General features: G+C 37.4%; 1 protein-coding gene across 1 annotated transcript in view; it reads left to right on the forward strand.

Moving 5' to 3' along the window:
* The first annotated feature begins 1915 nt into the window (after window positions 1–1915).
* LOC149264225 (putative protein phosphatase 2C 44) overlaps window positions 1916–18518 on the forward strand; it is a 41349-nt gene continuing 24746 nt past the window's right edge. Inside the window, exons 1-2 of the mRNA XM_089397528.1 lie at window positions 1916–1962; window positions 2555–2595. Coding sequence (XP_089253654.1) covers window positions 1916–1962; window positions 2555–2595 — 88 coding nt within the window. The remainder of the gene's footprint in view (window positions 1963–2554; window positions 2596–18518) is intronic.

Below are 18518 nucleotides of genomic sequence, written 5' to 3' on the forward strand. Positions count from 1 at the left end.
TTCTCCATCTGATGCCCCAAGAAAAAGCGCAGCGCCACTGTAAATTTTCTGTGTTGTGAATTTCAAAATTTCAAAAATACAAAAACTTCTCAAAATTTTCCCAAATTTGGCATGCAACACCACCATCAACTACTTTGATGGGCTAGGGAGGCTTCAGCCAACATCTCCAATCTATCTTGGTTCTTTTTGCCTTCCAAAGCTCTCCTTAGCTTAGCCTTTAACTTTTTAATCCTTATGTTACAAATTTTGTTGTGGGTAATATAATGGTATGCCATGTGTCTGAGCATTTTCTTATCCCTATTGGCCTTCTCAATGAGCCCTTCTAGATGTATTTTGACTCTCTCAAGCCAATTTTCCCTATCATTTTCAATCTCCTACTCAACAGGAGTCAATGTGACATGAGCCTCTTTGGCCATTTTCTTGTTTGCTTTGATTATTTCCAGCTCCATGAGGACTTGTTTGTCACTCAAATATTTGTTTTCATGTTACAAGTATTTGATGATGAAGTTGGCTCTCTCTAAGTTGTCCGCCAAACCTTGTATTTGAGCTTCCCTTTCCTGCATGATAATGTCTTTGATGGTTTCTTCATCGTGAGCCTCCAAGTCAATGACATTAACTCTATGATGAGTATAGCATTGTTGCGGCTCCTCATGCTCAATCAAGTCAAAATCTCTTTCCTCCTCATTACCAAGGTTCTCCTCCTACACTTTTTCCTTGCCTTTGCTCAGCTACTTAACCTGTACTTGTTTTGTCGATGTAGAAGGCAAAGACCCTTCCACACCTGGTGGATATAACATTTTCCTGTGGACTGATGATGAAGAAAAGGTCCCTTCCACATCCCGTGGAGAAAACACTTGCGTAACAGCTGCAAAAAGTCTCCTTGTGCCTCTATGATATGTCAAGTACACTAGCACCTTAGCAGTTTTGGTTTCCTTGATCTCAACAGTTTTGTTTTCCTTGACCTCTTCCTTTGTTTCCCCATGGCTAGAAGGCCCACCTTTTTCTTGATGCACTGGTGAAGGGATCTGTGAACCTCTGAACATCTCATCAGCAATGAAAGTCTCCCAAGGAATGTTAAGAAGACTGAGATGGTGAAGAACAATGATTTTGATCAAAGAGTAATAATAGATGTTGTTCAACTGCTGAGGGTATGGCTTCTTCTGCACAAGGTAAGCTATTTTGTCAATGTTTCTAAACAAGAAATATGGGAGATTCATCATCTTTACCCTAGTGAAGTGCATGAGGAGTCTGATATGGTAAGCATACAACCGGGAGAATCTACCTTCACAAGTGAAATATTTGATGATAATCCTCATCAAAGGAACATACCTGTTCTCCAAAAATTTAAAGGGGAAAAGCCTCTTCACCTGGTTTCTGTACTGAGGCTTGATGTAAGGCTCATAGTAATGCTCATCAAGGTCCTGACCCTTGTACCATTTCTCACCAACATTAGGAATTCTAGTGGCCTCTGAAATGACAGCTGGTGATATTGTGAAGGTTACTCCGGCAAGTGTCACCTCATAGTTATGCAAATGAGCCGCAAAATTTTTGGCCAACTCATGATGAAACTAAGCTCCTTCCACTAGTTCACAAATTCAAAACATCCATGCTGTCTGAAACAAGAGATGACAAGTGGGCAAGCTTGCAATTCTCTTAAACTGGTGGGCTCTTCTCTTATGATTTTTCCTCCCTTGTGAGGCTTTCTCTGCCTATGTCTCTCCATAGAAATATCACTGGCTGTCTCTTCATCATACTCAAAATCACTTCCTCTGTCGATGTTTTAGTTAACTCTCTTAGTTTGCAAAGTTTTGACAATGTATGGGATGAAAGGTATGTGCAATGGCTTGGAGGAATGGTTGTGAGTGAAGCTATGGGAAAAACATAAGAAGGAGGGGGTTTAGGGAGTGATAAATGAATGGTAGAATGTGATGACAGTGGTGGGGATAAGGGTTTAGTTATGAGGTGAGTGGTGGGGAAAACCAAAGAACTAGGGCTTTATAGTGAAAGTTAGGGTTTTATATAGAGAATGGAAACTTATGAAAATCTTTACATATGCAAAATGAATTGCAAGGAGAGGAATAATACTTACTTGCCAAGTGTGGAATTGGAGGAGATTCGACATAAATTTGAAGTTTGGGAGCATTTTTTGGTTGGTTGGCCTAAGCGCAGCACCACTACCTAGGAGCGCAACACCACCCTCTAAGCGCAGCGCCCGTTATATTTTGAACTGAGAAAACTGCCCCTAAGCGCAACACTTGGCTCTAAGCGCAACGCCCTCCTCCTTAAGCGCAGCACCAGGCTAAAAACTCTAGAAGCGTAGCATTTTTCCCTCTAAACGCAGCACCCGACTTCCTTGCTCACAAACACTTGCTCAGTTGATGTTTTTCTCTCCTTTGGCTTTTGCAAACATGGCATAATGATTTTGAAATTAGGATGGGAGGGTTTTATATGAACTCCATTTGATTTTTGCCTTTTGAAAAACCCACCTTTCTAATGTCTATTTGTCCTTTTTAATACTCTGTTTTTTCATGCTTGTTTTCTTTTGCTCTTGCAGGTGGATTGGTGCTCAAGATGACTTGATTTTTGCAGTGGCAGGTGCTTGGCAACATCACAAGATGCTTTGAAGCAGCTGAGAACCAATATTACATATGAAAATATAAAATTACATCATAAATGAAGATAAAAAAACAAATACTCTGTTTTCACCTCAAAACAAGTTTTGAGGTGAGAACCACATTAGGCTTTCAAAATGATAAATTATGGCTTTACCAATCATTATTGGCCTCCTCATATCCTTGCTGATCATTATTAGCATTCAACCATCAAATTTGACTATGATGAAAACCCTAAAACCTAATGAGACCAAACCCTAAGACCTAATGAAATGAATTTCAAAGTGAACACCAGTCATGACTGAGATATATGAAAGAGGATTAGCAAGTACAGATCATGAGGAAAAAATTTGAAAAAAACCTTACCATCATTGAATCCATGACCTAATGGAATGCAAACTCATCAGTATGGGACTCCTACTATGAAATGCAAAAGAGCAGATTTTGATCACTTATGGCAGTGTGAAGACACTGACACTAAGATTGGCTTCAATGGGGATGGTAGCTCCTTAGAGGTGCCAAGAACACCGTAGACCTAGTAGCCTTATCCATTGGGCAACGGAGTCAAAACTTTTCAAAAAATGAATACTAACACAATGCAAACTGAAACTGACTCATGACTCAAACTGTGACTAAAAACTAAATCAAAACCAGCAAACCTTACACAAATCATTCAAACTTTATAGCCTTGACTTCAGGCTCCAAGCTGGAGTGACCGTGTACCTTGAAATCTTGCAATGAAAGGGAAAATGGTATGTATAATGATCATGTTATAATTTCATAAATCACCTCAGAAGCAGTAGTTCTTCAGGAGCCTACCATTAATTGGCCCTCCTGGACAATCCTGACCATCCATCTCCTTGAGTAGAAAGGCATTCTGTCCTCTGTATGCTACAATCTTATAGGGTCATTTCCATAAGTTTTCGAACTTACTGTTCTTTCCTTTGTCCTCATTCCGAGCATCCAACCGTAACACTACATGCTGAAATTTGTCTGCTTTAGCTCTCTGATCATAGATCTTCTTGATCTTTTCCTGTAATATGAAAGTGTTTTGGAAAACTACATCCCTTTTCTACTGCAGATGAATCATCTGATTGATTCTTTGCTGAAAGTCATCCTCTTCACTTCCAGCCTCCTGTAACAGTCTCATAACCGGAACTGCAAGAGATGTTGGAAAAACTATGTCAATGCCATAAACTAATTCAAATGGAGACATACCTATGGATTTATTGTAGCTCACTCTGTCAGCCCATAAGGCATTAACCAATTTCCTGTGCCAACTTTTCTTATTTGTTTCCAGCATATTCTTAATGATGTTCACCAAAGACTTATTTGGTGATTCAGCCAAACCATTTCCTTGCGGGTAATATGTTGTAGAATGACCCAAAGAAATGTTATACTTGCTATAAAATTTGATCATCCTCTTTGATTTGAATGCGGCTGCATTATCTGTGATGATTTTATTAGGAAAACCAAAATGAGATAAAATATTTGACTCTAGAAATTGGATGATTACCGTATCTGTGGCTTGTCTAGTCAGAATTTCTTCAATCCACTTGGTAAAATAGTCAGTTGCTGTTAGGATCCATTTGTGTTGTGCCGATGATGTTGGATGGATTTCCCTGATGAAATCGAGTCCCCACTGCTGAAATGGTGCATTGACTTCAACAGGTTTCAGAGGAAGAGGCAACAATTTTCTTTTCCCTTGAAAGACCTGACATTCATGACAGCTCATGACTATTTTGTAAACATCTGAAAATAGAGTCAGCCAGTAATAACCTGCTCTCAACACTTTGTTTGTCGTTGTCTTCCAGAACAAGTGACCACCACAATCACCTTTATGAAAGTCATACATCACCTGCTGAGCTTCATCTTCAACTAGACAGTTAAGTAACACACCTCCTAGATCTTTCCAATAAAGGGCATTATTTAGAATGCAGAATTTTGTAGCTTTGAGTTTGAGTGATCTACCTTTGTTCTTTGTCATTCCTGGAGGTGGCGAAAGGTGTTGAAGTACATACACTATGTCTGAATACCATGGTGACTGAAGAAACATTTCAGACACTTGAATGAAATAGCCTTATTCTTCATCTTCTGACATGGCTACAATGAGATTGATATCTAAAGCATGCAGATTTGATTCATCCATTAGTCTCGCCAAGCCTTGTCCTTTGATCAGCTTTGTGGGTTTAATCTCCAGATCGTATTCCAACATTGTTGCAATCCATTTTCCTCGCCTTCCTTCTGGATCAGTTTGTATCAGCACATCCTTTACTACTGCATTTGGGACGTATGCTATGATGTGTGAGTGCAAAATGTACACTCTGAAATCCTTCAATGCTTTGACGAGAGCAAGAGCCTGTTTTTCAATTATATTGTACTGCAAGGCAGCATCTTAGATAGTCCTACTGAAAAAGGCAATGGGCTTCTCCAGCTGATCTCTCTTTTGCATCAATATTGCAGCCATGGTATGCTTGGATGCAAATGAAAATATAATAAAATCTTGAGTGTAATCAGGACTAATCAGAATCGGGGCTGTAGATAAAGCATACTTGACCAGATTAAATGACTTCATGGCATCCTCCATCCATTTTACCATGCTGTCCTTTTTCAACATGTTAGTTATTTCTCTTAAATGTTTAGCTATATTGGGTATGAATCTGCGTAAGAAATTCATCTTACCATTAAAAGCTTGTATCTCCTTCTTGTTATGGGGAAAATCTATTTGCTGAATTGAACCCACCCTTGAAGGATCAATGTGAATTCCTTCTTTTGAGATAATATGGCCAAGCAGCTTTCCTTCATCCATGGCAAAGAGACCTTTCTTTGGATTAAGAGATATCTCGAATTTCCTACATCTCTGAAACACAATATTTAAATGGTGTAGATGCTTATCATCATAACCTCAAAACACTGTCAAATCATCTAAATATGCAACCAGAAATACATCCTTTTCATTAGCGAAAGCGATGTCCATGGCTCACTGCAATGTGGCTCCAACATAAAAACTACTGGAAAATGAATGAAAGAGTGTTGTTGAACTACTATAAGATTCATTTTTACCATTCCATGGATTGTAGCAATACTTCCCCAAACTAAACAGTTTCCCTGCCATCAAAATTTATATAAAAATCTCATGAGTAGCCTAAGTCAGTAATTCATCACCACAATAACCTCATTATAAATAAAAGTGACATAATCATGTTTAATTCCACGACATTAAATATGGATGGAAAGAGAATATAAATAGGGAAAAAATGATGACAAAAATATGCATTCCTAGGATGAACTAGTTATTTATGTCTTTTCCTTTTAAAGTCCTACCATTATCCAAGTGTATAAAATGAGCCCCCTTATACGGGAAAAGTAAATCACCTATGCTAAGGGTCCCACTTCCATAAAAACCTATTTATTTTTTAAAAGATAAAAATTCAAAGCATAATGCTTGAAGGAACTTAAAGGCATTCTCTGAGAGCCGAGAGATGAGGTTTATTCTTCCTAGCTTTAAATTTAATGACAATTGTTTCAGAATGTGACCCAGGGCCTTCTCTTAGAATGAGTTATATATGTACAAATGGGCATTCTACATCTCTCTTACCCAACATAACCCTACTTCCTACAAACTTGTTCAACACCCCGGTGGACTTGCCTTGGTACCATACAAGTATAGCCCTACTGCGAGTAGGTATGTGTTGAAATGTGGCAACAAGAATATTCCAATTTAATTTGTCCTTGAATTAAATTGTGAATTAAAATCGAATTTAGTCTTAATAGCTACTTGGAATTAATTAATTAATTTATTTTGAATTAATTAGTTGGAGAAATTCAAGTTAGAAGTCTTTCTGAAGTCATGCAAGAGTTATCCCTTAAATTAAGGACATAAGATTGAGTGATCCAAATGGATCCTAGAACACTCTCTAAGTTTTCATGAACTCTTTAAGAATTATGCCAAAGATTAAAATTCTTATAAAGATCAAGCTATCGGAGGGAATCCTCAGACAGTTGCAATGGCGATCAACGTGGATCAACGAGGGCCGTCGATCTAGCACGCAGAGCAGTGGACCATGGTAACGCGTGCTAACACCAACTAGCAAATGCAAGGAAAAATTCAAGCAACAGAGGTAGTTTCCGATATGCGATTAGCGACAAGGTAGGGAAAACTTCTCGGTGAATAGAAGCCCCAAGCTCTTGGACCTGAAATAACTATAAAACACGAAAAATAATGTTTGGCTTCCACCGGAGTGAGATTCCACAAAACTGACAGAATATCGGAGGGGCTTTGAGCGGTAAGTAGTTTCAACCGAGTTCCACTCAATGCCATATGGCGAGTGCCACGCATCCTGGGGAAGAGAGAGAGAGAGAGAACCACTCACATCGGACGAGTAAACATCATGTTACTTAGTTGTCCGATATGAATGATGACCGTCGGATTTGGGGCCCCCAGATCAACGGCAGAGATGTGTTCCAATGGATGACTAGATTTGACAAGATTATGAAGTGAGGTCACACAGGATTTGAAGTTCAATATGGACGATGCGTTGGTAGAAGGTCATTTTTTGCGGGAATTCTTGGATTTAATGGAAAAAATGGTTGTTTCAAATATGTCCAAGAGAACTGACACTCATCCGTTATGAACTAGGTGGCCACCTCCCTATGAGGCGTTATGCAGTGACTGATTACGCAGGACAGAGGGATTCAAATGGATAGAGGTAGGGGAACCAGAAAGCTGGGAAGTGGAAATGAACAGACGAGAAGCAAATTGGCTTAAAAGCCACAAACTAACAGAGAGAGAAAGAAGCAATAATAGAGCGGTAGGGAGTAAGCCGAAAGCAGAGAGAAGAAGCCGAGCTGACCTATAGAAGCAAAGGTAGCATCGAGCCAGAGTTAGGACAGAGACAAAGAGAGTTAGATAGTCTATGTACTCCAGAGAAGGCTTGAGAGGTTCAAGTGCACTCCTCTGTAATTCCTGTCATGTATGAGTCTTAGATTGGGCTCATACTATTGTGACCAATAGAGGTCGAGAGTCAGTAAGGAGAGCCTGTGTACTCTAGAGACTTAGGGGATCCAATTACAGTCTTGTTGATTTATATCTGTTGTGTGAGACTCAAGTTGAGCTCACTATTGTAAAAACTCTGCTTGAAAACATAATAGAGAGGCCACCCTTGAAAGCTGGACCAGGAGACGTAGCCCAAGAGTATTGGGTGAACTCGTTATTAAACTTGTTGTGTTTATATGTGTTGTTTGCTATGTTTTCTTTAACTGCTTCATTGCCTTTGTATTTCACAATCTTATCGATCTATTGCATAAAATAACATAGGCACATCCATGCACATGAGTCTGTAATACCTTATTGTTTGTCTTAGACCAATTTCAGATCATTGAGTTATATTTGAGTTGTAATTAGTTAACTCAGTTTACTGAGTTAAGTCTAGTTAAATTAGTTCCAAACTGTTTGAGGAACTAATAGAGAGTTAACAGTTAGTTGATGCATGCATGCACACAACTAATGCTACTCCAGTTAACTAAAGATTCCCTCATTAGAAACTCATGCATGTCTATTCTGAGAAAGACCCAGTTGAGTTAAATGTCAAGGACAATGTACTATCAGTTGCATGTGCTTTCTCAAAGAGAAAACTCATGCATGAAGTCAAGGATTTAACCTTGAGGATTGCGCAATTTTGGAATGAGATCATCCAATTGGTAAATTGGTTTTCCACTTGGTTGAAGGAGAATCATCCACAAGAAACAGTGCAAGGAAATAGGATCTTGGAGGGCAGAGAGGAAGGCTGGAGAGAAGCCAAGATTGCCTGTGAGCATATGTGAGGATTGTACTGAGAGCTGGCTTGCTGTGAGAGCTGAGAGCTAAGGCTTTGTATAATTCCTATGTATTTCCACCATGTATGATAATAAAATAGTGTAGGGTTTCTAGCTGACGCTTTCGCCAAAGTATTTTCATTTGTATTGTGCAATTGATTCTTCTTCTTCTGGTTATATTGTTCAGCTCTATATTTAAGCTTCCGCAAATTGATAGTAGAAGTAGGTTATAGTATTCTATTTTGATTTATATTGCATTATTGGGTTAACTTGCACTAGATTTTCTACACGGTATCAAAGTTGGATCTGTAGAAATTTTCTACATGGTATCGGAGCCGTGAACAGTATACTGAGAAGAGAATTCAAAGTTTGAAGTTTGGGGTTGCAAGTGCAAATCAAATTCATATCATACTTCAAGGTTGGCCAATGGTGTTCTATGGCTTGAGACTCGAGTATGCCTTGGAAGGTAGCTCAAATTACATAGCATGGAAAGATAGAATGGAGGTTGTATTAGAAGACAATGGCGTGAAGGAATTCATTGATCAAGAAATCCCAAAGTCAACTTCAACTAATGCACAAGAGTTGGTTGAGTGGAAGAAGTGTGTGGTGAAGGTGAGACAGATCATCCTTGAGGGAGTTTGATACCCTATTGTCTCGAGACTCCATGGGAAGGATACTCCATTTTCAATGTTGAAGACATTGAAGGACCTCGACCAAACAGTAACGACCAGAGGAAATTGGCACTAAAGAATAAGCTTTGAAGAATCAATAGCGAGAAGGGAGATATTATTTCCACATATCTGAACAAGCTCACCACCTGTAGAGATGAGCTTGGCAGTGTGGTAATAACTACTGTCGATGATGATATGGTGAGTCTCGCTCTCCTTGGCCTTCCAAAGAGTTGGAATAGCTACCAGGACTCTGTGAATGGAAGGGAGAAACTGCTAGATTGGGAACGACTATGGTTGGATCTTATGCAGAAGGAGACTAGGAGGAGCACACGAGATGGTTCTTCATCCAAGAATGATGATGAAGAAAATCTAGCCTTAGCAAGTAAGACAAGGAAAGGAAAGGAGAAGGCTTCCCATTCCAAATAGAATTCTTCTCATGGAGGGAAGAAGGGTGACATGTCTAAAGTGATATGCTTTAATTATCATGAGATGGGACATTATGCGACTAATTTCCCATCGAAGAAGTCCAAGAAGGGATCCTCGGATGGATTGGAAAGTGAGGCATTAGCCTCTCAGTTCGAAATGGACTTTACCCTCATCGCATGCATGGTGTCATTGATGATGGGTTGTGTCTGGTATCTTGACAGTGGAGCCTCATTCCACATGAACGGTGATAAAAATTTATTCAGTGCCCTTGAGGAGAAAGACCTCAAGATGCGCACAGAGATTGGTGACGATGAAAGGTATAGTTTTTCAGGAGTGGGCACAGTTGCTTTTCAGAGGGAGCATGGAGCTCCTCTCACCTTGACAGATGTGATGTATGTGCCTGGACTGAAGAAGAACTTGGTATTGGTCACGATGTTGGAGGACAAAGGCTACGCTGTTGTCTTCAGTAAAGGAAAGGCGTTCCTAAGACACATAGCTATGGGTCAGACCAAGACGATAAGGATTCGGGTGAAGAAGCTTTATAAACTAGAGGTAGATGATTGTGCAACATTGAGTACGAAAGCATAATTGGTGCAAAGCCAAGACATTGGCAAGTTGTGGCATAGGTGGTTGGGCCATTTGCATCATGGGGCTTTGAAGATAATGTAGAAGATATCTACAGGAATTCCCAAAGGTAAAATTGAGCAAGATGACACATGAAAAGGTTGTACCTTGGGAAAGTACACCAAGTCTTCCTTTCATGATCGATACAGTCGAGCAAAGGCTATCTTAGAGCGATTTCATACCGATTTGTGTGGACCATTCTCAATGGCATCAACAACGAAGCAAAGGTCTTATGTGATTTTCATTGATGACTATTCTCGTAAATGCTAGATTTATTTCATGCAAAAGAAGGACCAAACTTTCACAAAGTTTTGTGAGTTCAAAGCTTTGGTTGAGAAAGAGTCAGGGAAGAAGATCAAGGCCTTGAGAAGTGACAATGGTGGAGAATATCTCTCTCAAGAGTTTAAGGACTTTTGTGCAACGGAAGGAATTAAATGAGAGTTGACGGCACCTCATAACCCACAGCAGAATGGGGTGGCCGAGACGAAGAATAGAACTATTGTAGGGGTGGCACGGGTAATGTTACTTGACCAAGGCCTACCACTTCACTTGTGGGCTGAGGCATGCAACACAACGGTCTATTTGCATAATAGAATCCTGCATCACATACTTGGGATGAAGACACCAGAGGAAGCTTTTTCCGGTAAGAGACCAGATGTGGGTCACTTCAGGATCTTTGGCTCATCGACATATTGCCATGTGACAAAGGATGCATGGAAGAATCTTGAGCCGATAGCAAAGTTGGGGATATTTGTGGGGTACAATGATACACCTCACAACTATCGGGTGTACTTGCCTACCAGTCAGAGGACAGTGGTTCGCAGAGATCTCAACTTTGATGAACAGAAGGCCATGCAGGTTTCCCTTGAGAGGGAGCTCCAACAAAAGGTTGTGGAGGAACTGTTGGTTCCTAAGGCGGAGGATCCTCAGATTGATGCAGAGCAGCGGCATGCAGAGGTTCCAAGTGTGGATACATCCACTCAAGCAGAGTCTTCCAGAGATGGATGGAAGGGCACAAGAGAAGATGACATATTGTTGGAGGATGTGAGAGAGAATGTGGGAGCACCATCTTCTCAGCGCAGACAAAGGAGGTCAGCTGAGATGTACACTGGATACATGGGCCTTACTGGGGAATGTGTTGAACCAAGCCATATTCCTTTGAGGAAGCAGTGTAGCAGCCGATTTGGGTTGATGTTATGGTGGAGGAGTATGACTCCATAGTTCGTAACAATGTTTGGGACGTGGTTCTGAGACCGGAGAACAAGTCAGTTGCGAGTTCCCGCTAGCTTTAAAAGGTAAAGCAAGCTACTGATGGTAGTGTTGAGAAGCATAAGGCAAGATTTGTTTCCCGTGGATTTTCATAGGTCAAGAGGATCATGTTGTTGTAGTATATTTCGACAGAGGAGCAAGATGTTGACATTTTGACAAAGGCATTGTCAAAGTGTAAATTTGAGTTCCATAGAGATAGGATTGGGGTGGCAAATAATCCCTTTCTTGTTGAGAGGGAGCGTTGAAATGTTGCAACAAGAATATTCCAATTTAATTTGTCCTTGAATTAAATTGTGAATTAAAATCGAATTTAGTCTTAACGACTACTTGGAATTAATTAATTAATTTATTTTGAATTAATTGGCTGGAGAAATTCAAGTTAGAAGTCTTTTTGAAGTCATGCAAGAGTTATCCCTTAAATTAAAGAGATAAGATTGAGTTATATTTGAGTTGTAATTAGTTAACTCAGTTTACTGAGTTAAGTGCAGTTAAATTAGTTCCAAACTGTTTGTGGAACTAATAGAGAGTTAACAGTCGATTGTTGCATGCATGAACTCAACTAATGCTACTTCAGTTAACTGAAGTTTCCCTCATCAGAAACTCATGCATGTCTATCCTAAGAAAGACCCACTTGAGTTAAATGTCAAGGATAATGTACTATGAGTTGCATGTGTTTTCTCAAAGGGAAAACTCATGCATGCAGTCAAGGATTTAACCTTGAGGATTGTGCAGTTTTGGAAGGAGATCATCCACTTGGTAAATTGGTTTTCCACTTGGTTGAAGGAGAAATATCCACAAGAAACAGTGCAAGGAAATAGGAGCTTGGAGGGCACATAGGAAGGTTGGAGAGAAGCCAAGATTTCTTGTGAGCACCTATGAGGATTGTACTGAGAGCTGGCTAGCTGTGAGAGCTAAGGCTTTGTATAATTCCTATGTATTTCCACCATGTATAATAATACAATAGTGTGGGGTTTTTAGCCGAGGCTTTCCCCAAAGTATTTTCATGTGTAATGTGCGATTGATTCTTCTTCTTCTGGTTATATTGTTCAGCTCGATATTTAAGCTTCCACAAATTGATAGTAGAAGTAGGTTATAGTATTCTTCTTTGATTTATATTGCATTATCGGGTTAACCTGCACCAGAGTTTCTACAGTATGTTCGGTACCTCGATGGCTTTTCTTGTAATTCCTTGTAATATATATATAGATATATATCTATATATATATATATATATATATATATATATATATATATATATATATATATATATATATATATATATATATATATATATATATATATATATATATATATATATATATATATATATATATATATATATATATATATATATATATAGATTACACTCAAAACAATTGAAATAATGTATATTACTCGTTGGTAGTTTTTAGAGTGTAACAAGTCAAGTGGTATGAGAGTATTTTAGATTTGTTAGGCACATAGCTCATTATTCAAGTTTAGCCCATGGGTGACACACCATTCACAATAGTTTTAAATCTTATCTATTTAATGTGCATTGTAATGAAGAATCTTTGATAATAATTGAAAGGCCCATCTAGTTGATCATGCTATAGTTCTCATGAAATCTTATTGATGTTCTACGGGAGTGGTCCACCATAGGAGGTTTTTGAATATTACCCCTTAGAGAAATTTGGAAAATTTCTTGGATAACAACTTTTAGAGCATAGTAGGCTATATGGTTTATTCACTTAATAGTAACATTCTTTCTTGTTACAAACCCTGATTCCCCACATCATTTTAAGCTTGTGGATAAGAATTACCAAGCATAACAATGACCAATCCTCCCAACTAACTCAGTGAACGACTCAATCATGTGACATGAAAAGGGACCAACCTAAAAAATCATAATCACTTTACAAACTAATGAAGCATTAAGAGCGAATCATGCCTAACAAGATTTACCACAAGAACATTTGATGTCACCAAAAACAATATAAAATGGTTATCAATGAGTTGCAACAATTATGCCTTCAGATGTAGTAATGAAACTTAGGGATTTGTAGCTAAGAATGATTAATACTAAGTGTTGAAATCTTAAAATTCTACAACAATTTTATTTTAAGATACTCTCTCTCTCTCTCTCTCTCTCTCTCTCTCTCTCTCTCTCTCTCTCTCTCTATATATATATATAATTTTATTTTTATATACGATCCTACCCTAATTACTTAAAGAAAGGAAGATCTCCTTCAAGTGTACAAGTACTTCTAGTGAAAGCATGTGCGTAACATATGTAGAAGTGCATTCATACTGAGGTTTGAAATATGAAATTTAATGCATACTGGAGCATGAAGAACTAGCTTCTTTAACTGACAAATGATTCCAAGGGTTGTCAAATGATGGAGGAATGTTATATGCCGATGATTGTTTGGAACTAGGCTTCAACATGATCCACATATTCTTGGTCCTTTGATTCACTAAAAGCTATTGGTGTATCTCCCTTTGTTAGGTTGTGTAGATCTTCCATGGCTTGTTGATTACTCTCTTGAGGACATGAATGATTTGGTGAGAGGCAAGAGAGAAATCCTTTGATCTTGAGCTCTAATATTTTCTATTCGCTAATGATTTCTTCTCCTTCAAATTGGCAAGGATGATCAAAGAAAATTCTTGGGTTTTCTCCTCAATATTGTTCATGAACTTTCCGATCTTCCCCTTGATGTTGCTCATAAATCCCTTGTTTTTCTCTTCCTCCCTAAGATGAAAATGTGTTTATGATTATGACTAGGTTTTCCAAAGTGTTTAAAATAGTCATTTTTCCCATTTGGATGGTCACAGTTTCAACAATTTCAACAATAGAAACTGTTTCAACACTAACAATTTTAACTATATCAGTAACATCAATTGTTACAATAGTTTCAAAAATAACAATAACATTAATTGTTACAACAATTTGAGTAGTAACAACAACATCGACTGCAACGATAATTTCAACAGTAACATTAGTATCATCTATAACAATAGTTTTAGTAGTAACAATAGCATCAACTGTAATGAAATTTTAAATAGTAATAGCAACATTAGTTATAATAATAGTATCAATTTTAACAACATATTCAACATGAGTTCCAATTATGTATTGTTCCTCTAATGATCTATGGATTGAGGCTTCTTCCTAGGGTAAATTGTCTTCTTCATGCTTTGTGGTAACAAGGGAATTTTTTGAATTCACTCCTCTCCTTGATTTGAAATATATATAATTACATTCAATGAGGGAGTAACTGGGAAAGACAGGTGCTTCGACTTGTCGTGCAACCTTCTTGTTTGGATTTGGGTTAGGTTACATAGATAGTTGGGGTCATAGAGGAGGATTACTTGGTGGTGCATTGGACAAGAGTTGCAACTGTTGTTGTTGCATAGGTAGCTACACTTGCATGGGAAATTTTCCTTTAAAGGAGGATTCAAACCATCCTTGACGCGATGGAAATATTTGACTCATGGGAGAGGGCCATTGGCCATAGATTAGGGTATTGAATTGGAGAAGGCCTTGCAATTTTTCTTGGAATAGTAGGATTATGAATTTGTTGAGGAACCTGTTGAGGATTACAAATGTTAGTCCAGGTATTAAAAAATGATGAAGGGTCTTGAGCTATACTTGATGGTCAATGTTGCCATGGATTCTCTATCTCCTCACCTAATTCCTTGAACATTGCTTTTAATCCCAACAACCATGGGAAAATTTGCTTCGTTGAGTGATCCTACTCACAAATTCCAAAAAATACCTCACTATTAAGTGGAAACCTATTGAGTGAGTTCTTTTTTATACAATTGGAGTAGAATATTGGTAATATTTTTCAATTTTAGCCTGCTTTTGTTTTTTATATAAAACACCCAATTGTGAAGATAAAGAACTAATGATATAAATTTTAAAACTTTCAAACAAAATACCCATTTTTTCCCTTGTGGCTTTGCCATTGGTTGATATATGCATCTTACAGAAGCATCTTATGATCCTATCGAACTCCTCATTAAGATATTCCTTTAAGCACCATTTCTTCATTTCTCAACAAGATTCTTCAACTAGTTGATATATTATGTCAACACATGGATCTACAGAGAGGGAAAAAAACTTCTACTTTTTGTTGGAGAAAAATCTAATTATAAGGAATGCAACCTATGTGTCTCAACTCCTTATGAGGTTGATCCTGCTTCAGTATGCCAAATAAATGTGCTGGTTCTTACCTCTCATTTTACTACCCTACCACCTTAGAGCCAAGAACACATATAACACACTAATGAATAATGCATCTATAAAAAGAGACAATGTGAGTTATGCTCTTGGGGCCTTAATAACTTGCTTGACAATGACACCAAACTATTAGGAAAATCAACTATCTTAATAAAACAAATCAATTCACTCAAACATAAATGATCAACTAGGGTAAGTCTTCTTCTTTCAAGGTTATTGTGTAAAGTATTTGCAGAAATTTCTAACTAGCATTGGCCGATTCCCAAAGTTACTATTTCTCCTACAAGAATTAGCACACAATCACATCAAAGTTGTCACTTTTCACACTTGCAGGAATGAAAATCAATCTTATTGTTAAACTGTCACTTGCATAAAAATAACACTCCATAAATAATGCTGGAAATGAAATCACACTTAATCAATTGAAGAAGACCATTTAATCACAACCACAAAACCATCAAGTCAATCAAACTCAATCTACATAACACATTATATCATATGTAACATCTATTAACTAATATTATGTATCAATAGTGAACTATAAATTTGCAACATCAATTGAATGGTAGCAACACACAAATAGTAGGGATTGATTCAAGATATGTTGAAAAATGTGCAATCTACATTATTTTTTGCAAGTTAAATTAATCAACAATAAAAACATAATGTATCAATAAGAATATGTAACAGTGATGATTGAGATTATAACAAGAACTGGATTAAAATAACTTTCAAATAAATTAATGTGAAACAATTATCTACCTATACTAATGCAACAACCCCTATTAAAGAGGAGGGATGTTCCTCCCTAATAGGGGGCTGGTGATTCACAACTCACAAACTAGCAATTCAAAGATAAGCCACAAATTTGTAGGGATTACATTATCTTTGGAAATGGAATTACAAGATGCACTATCTAAAATGATGCTGCCTCCTACTCCCTAACCTAACTTCCTAACACTAGCTTAGCTTCCAACCTTATCTCTATATTCCATACATTTATACAAGAGAAGTGTAGGGGGTGAATTAGAACTAATTACCCTAAATCTAGATTGTAACAGCTATGAACAGATTACAAAATATTAACTCTATTTTTTTTGGGGATATCTTGGTTGTATAACAACTCAATCTTAGATTACATTTGATTTATTTATCATAAAATAATCTTAGAATAGGTTGGACTTGTTTTAGTTGTTGGTTGATTACATTGTTTGGCACACAGTGTGTCAACAATCGTAATAAGAAATAACCCTTTGAAAGAACCACATGTATCCCCTAATACATGAAATTTTTGGTGAAGCCACTCTTCTAACACCTAATTGGGGATGTTATGAGAAAAAACAATGTCTTTGATTTTCAATATTTATCTTCATTGATCCACAAATCACGTCCAAACTTAGTCACCTGATTTTTCCTGGAGCAAGCTATTTGTACTATAGATCATGAGCTGGAGCCTAATATAGTTGACTTGGGTATGAATTGGGTAACATAAATCCATGTTAACATCCCTAGGAATAAAACCCATGTTCTAGAATTTCTTGTGGAGTGTTGTAAATATGCCAACCATGGAGGCTGGTTACTGCTACTACATAGGAACCAATGGAACAACACTAGGAAAAGCATCATCAACAAAACCAACAATAATCCTTTCTAATTCATCAAAAGTAAAGGAAGATAATGATATTTAACTACTTTAATATTCATAAGCTTAATGTGGCACATTGACAAAGAAACACAACAAGATGGGTAATAAACAAACAAAGAAGAACAATAAAATGATTGAAAATGTGTGTTTAGAATGGTGAAAAAGGTGACAATTTGGTGGCCCAACAGAGCATATACAAACATCAATTTTCCATTGACTACCCATTGACCATATAGTTTATTTTATTGGTAATCAACATCAAGTTGATTGATACACAACTTTACTATGTAGTAATGATGCCCTACATGTGATGCAGATATGCAAGTATAATAATATGCTATATAAAGCATAATTACCTAGAATTATAGGGATTAATTACATCTCACCCATTAATCTAATTTTAATAATTAACACAATTAATTACAACAAATAAAAAACACATGAAACATAAAAACACTTATCTTTTATGATTGTCCACCAAGTGGCTACAGATCTCAGACATTCCACCTAACCATATGCCTCACTACTCTAAATAACTCTGAGTAGGTCACTCTTGAGCTAAGGATATGAATCAATCAAGGAACATGCTCACCTAGAGCCAACCATGGTCACATAGTTAGTACCAACAAAACACTAGGCCAAAGCACCAATTCCACTAACCTCTCAACCTACAACTGTTAGTATGAAAATTCCTGGAAGATGTACCAAAAACCCTCACTTAAGTCACTAGGTGACAAGTGACCCTAACAACAAGTTGATGGCTATTGTCATTCTATATCTTCAAAACAAACGGACAATCTGTAGTAAAAGAAAACAAGTTCCAAAACAAATAACAACAAAATAATGTATCCGGAATAATAACCCAGTGGAAAGATGATTCTAAATCTTTATGGATAACACCTGGTGAAGGAGATCTATAGATTGGTTTGTAAGTCCCCCTCCATGGGATGTGTCCTTTGATATCCTTGATGCTTCAGAAATAGAATTCCCTCTCTCAATCATGTGAAAAACCCAAACAAAGTTAAGAACTCAAACGGGAGCTCAAGAAAATGATGATAATGATCATGGTGAGGAATGAATGAAAAACCTTCCTTTATATAGCAAAGTACGGAGTTAATCTCGAAAATCGAGAATAATAAAATATTATTAACCAAATTCAGATCTAACTACTTGGAATACTTTATTATATTTATTGGAGAGGGAAAAGGAATTTAAAATGGTTAAATTCCTTT

The sequence above is a fragment of the Pinus tabuliformis genome, chromosome 6 (genome assembly GCF_031772625.1).
Source record: "Pinus tabuliformis cultivar Carrire ecotype Pingquan chromosome 6, CPIR1, whole genome shotgun sequence".
NCBI lineage: Eukaryota > Viridiplantae > Streptophyta > Pinopsida > Pinales > Pinaceae > Pinus > Pinus tabuliformis.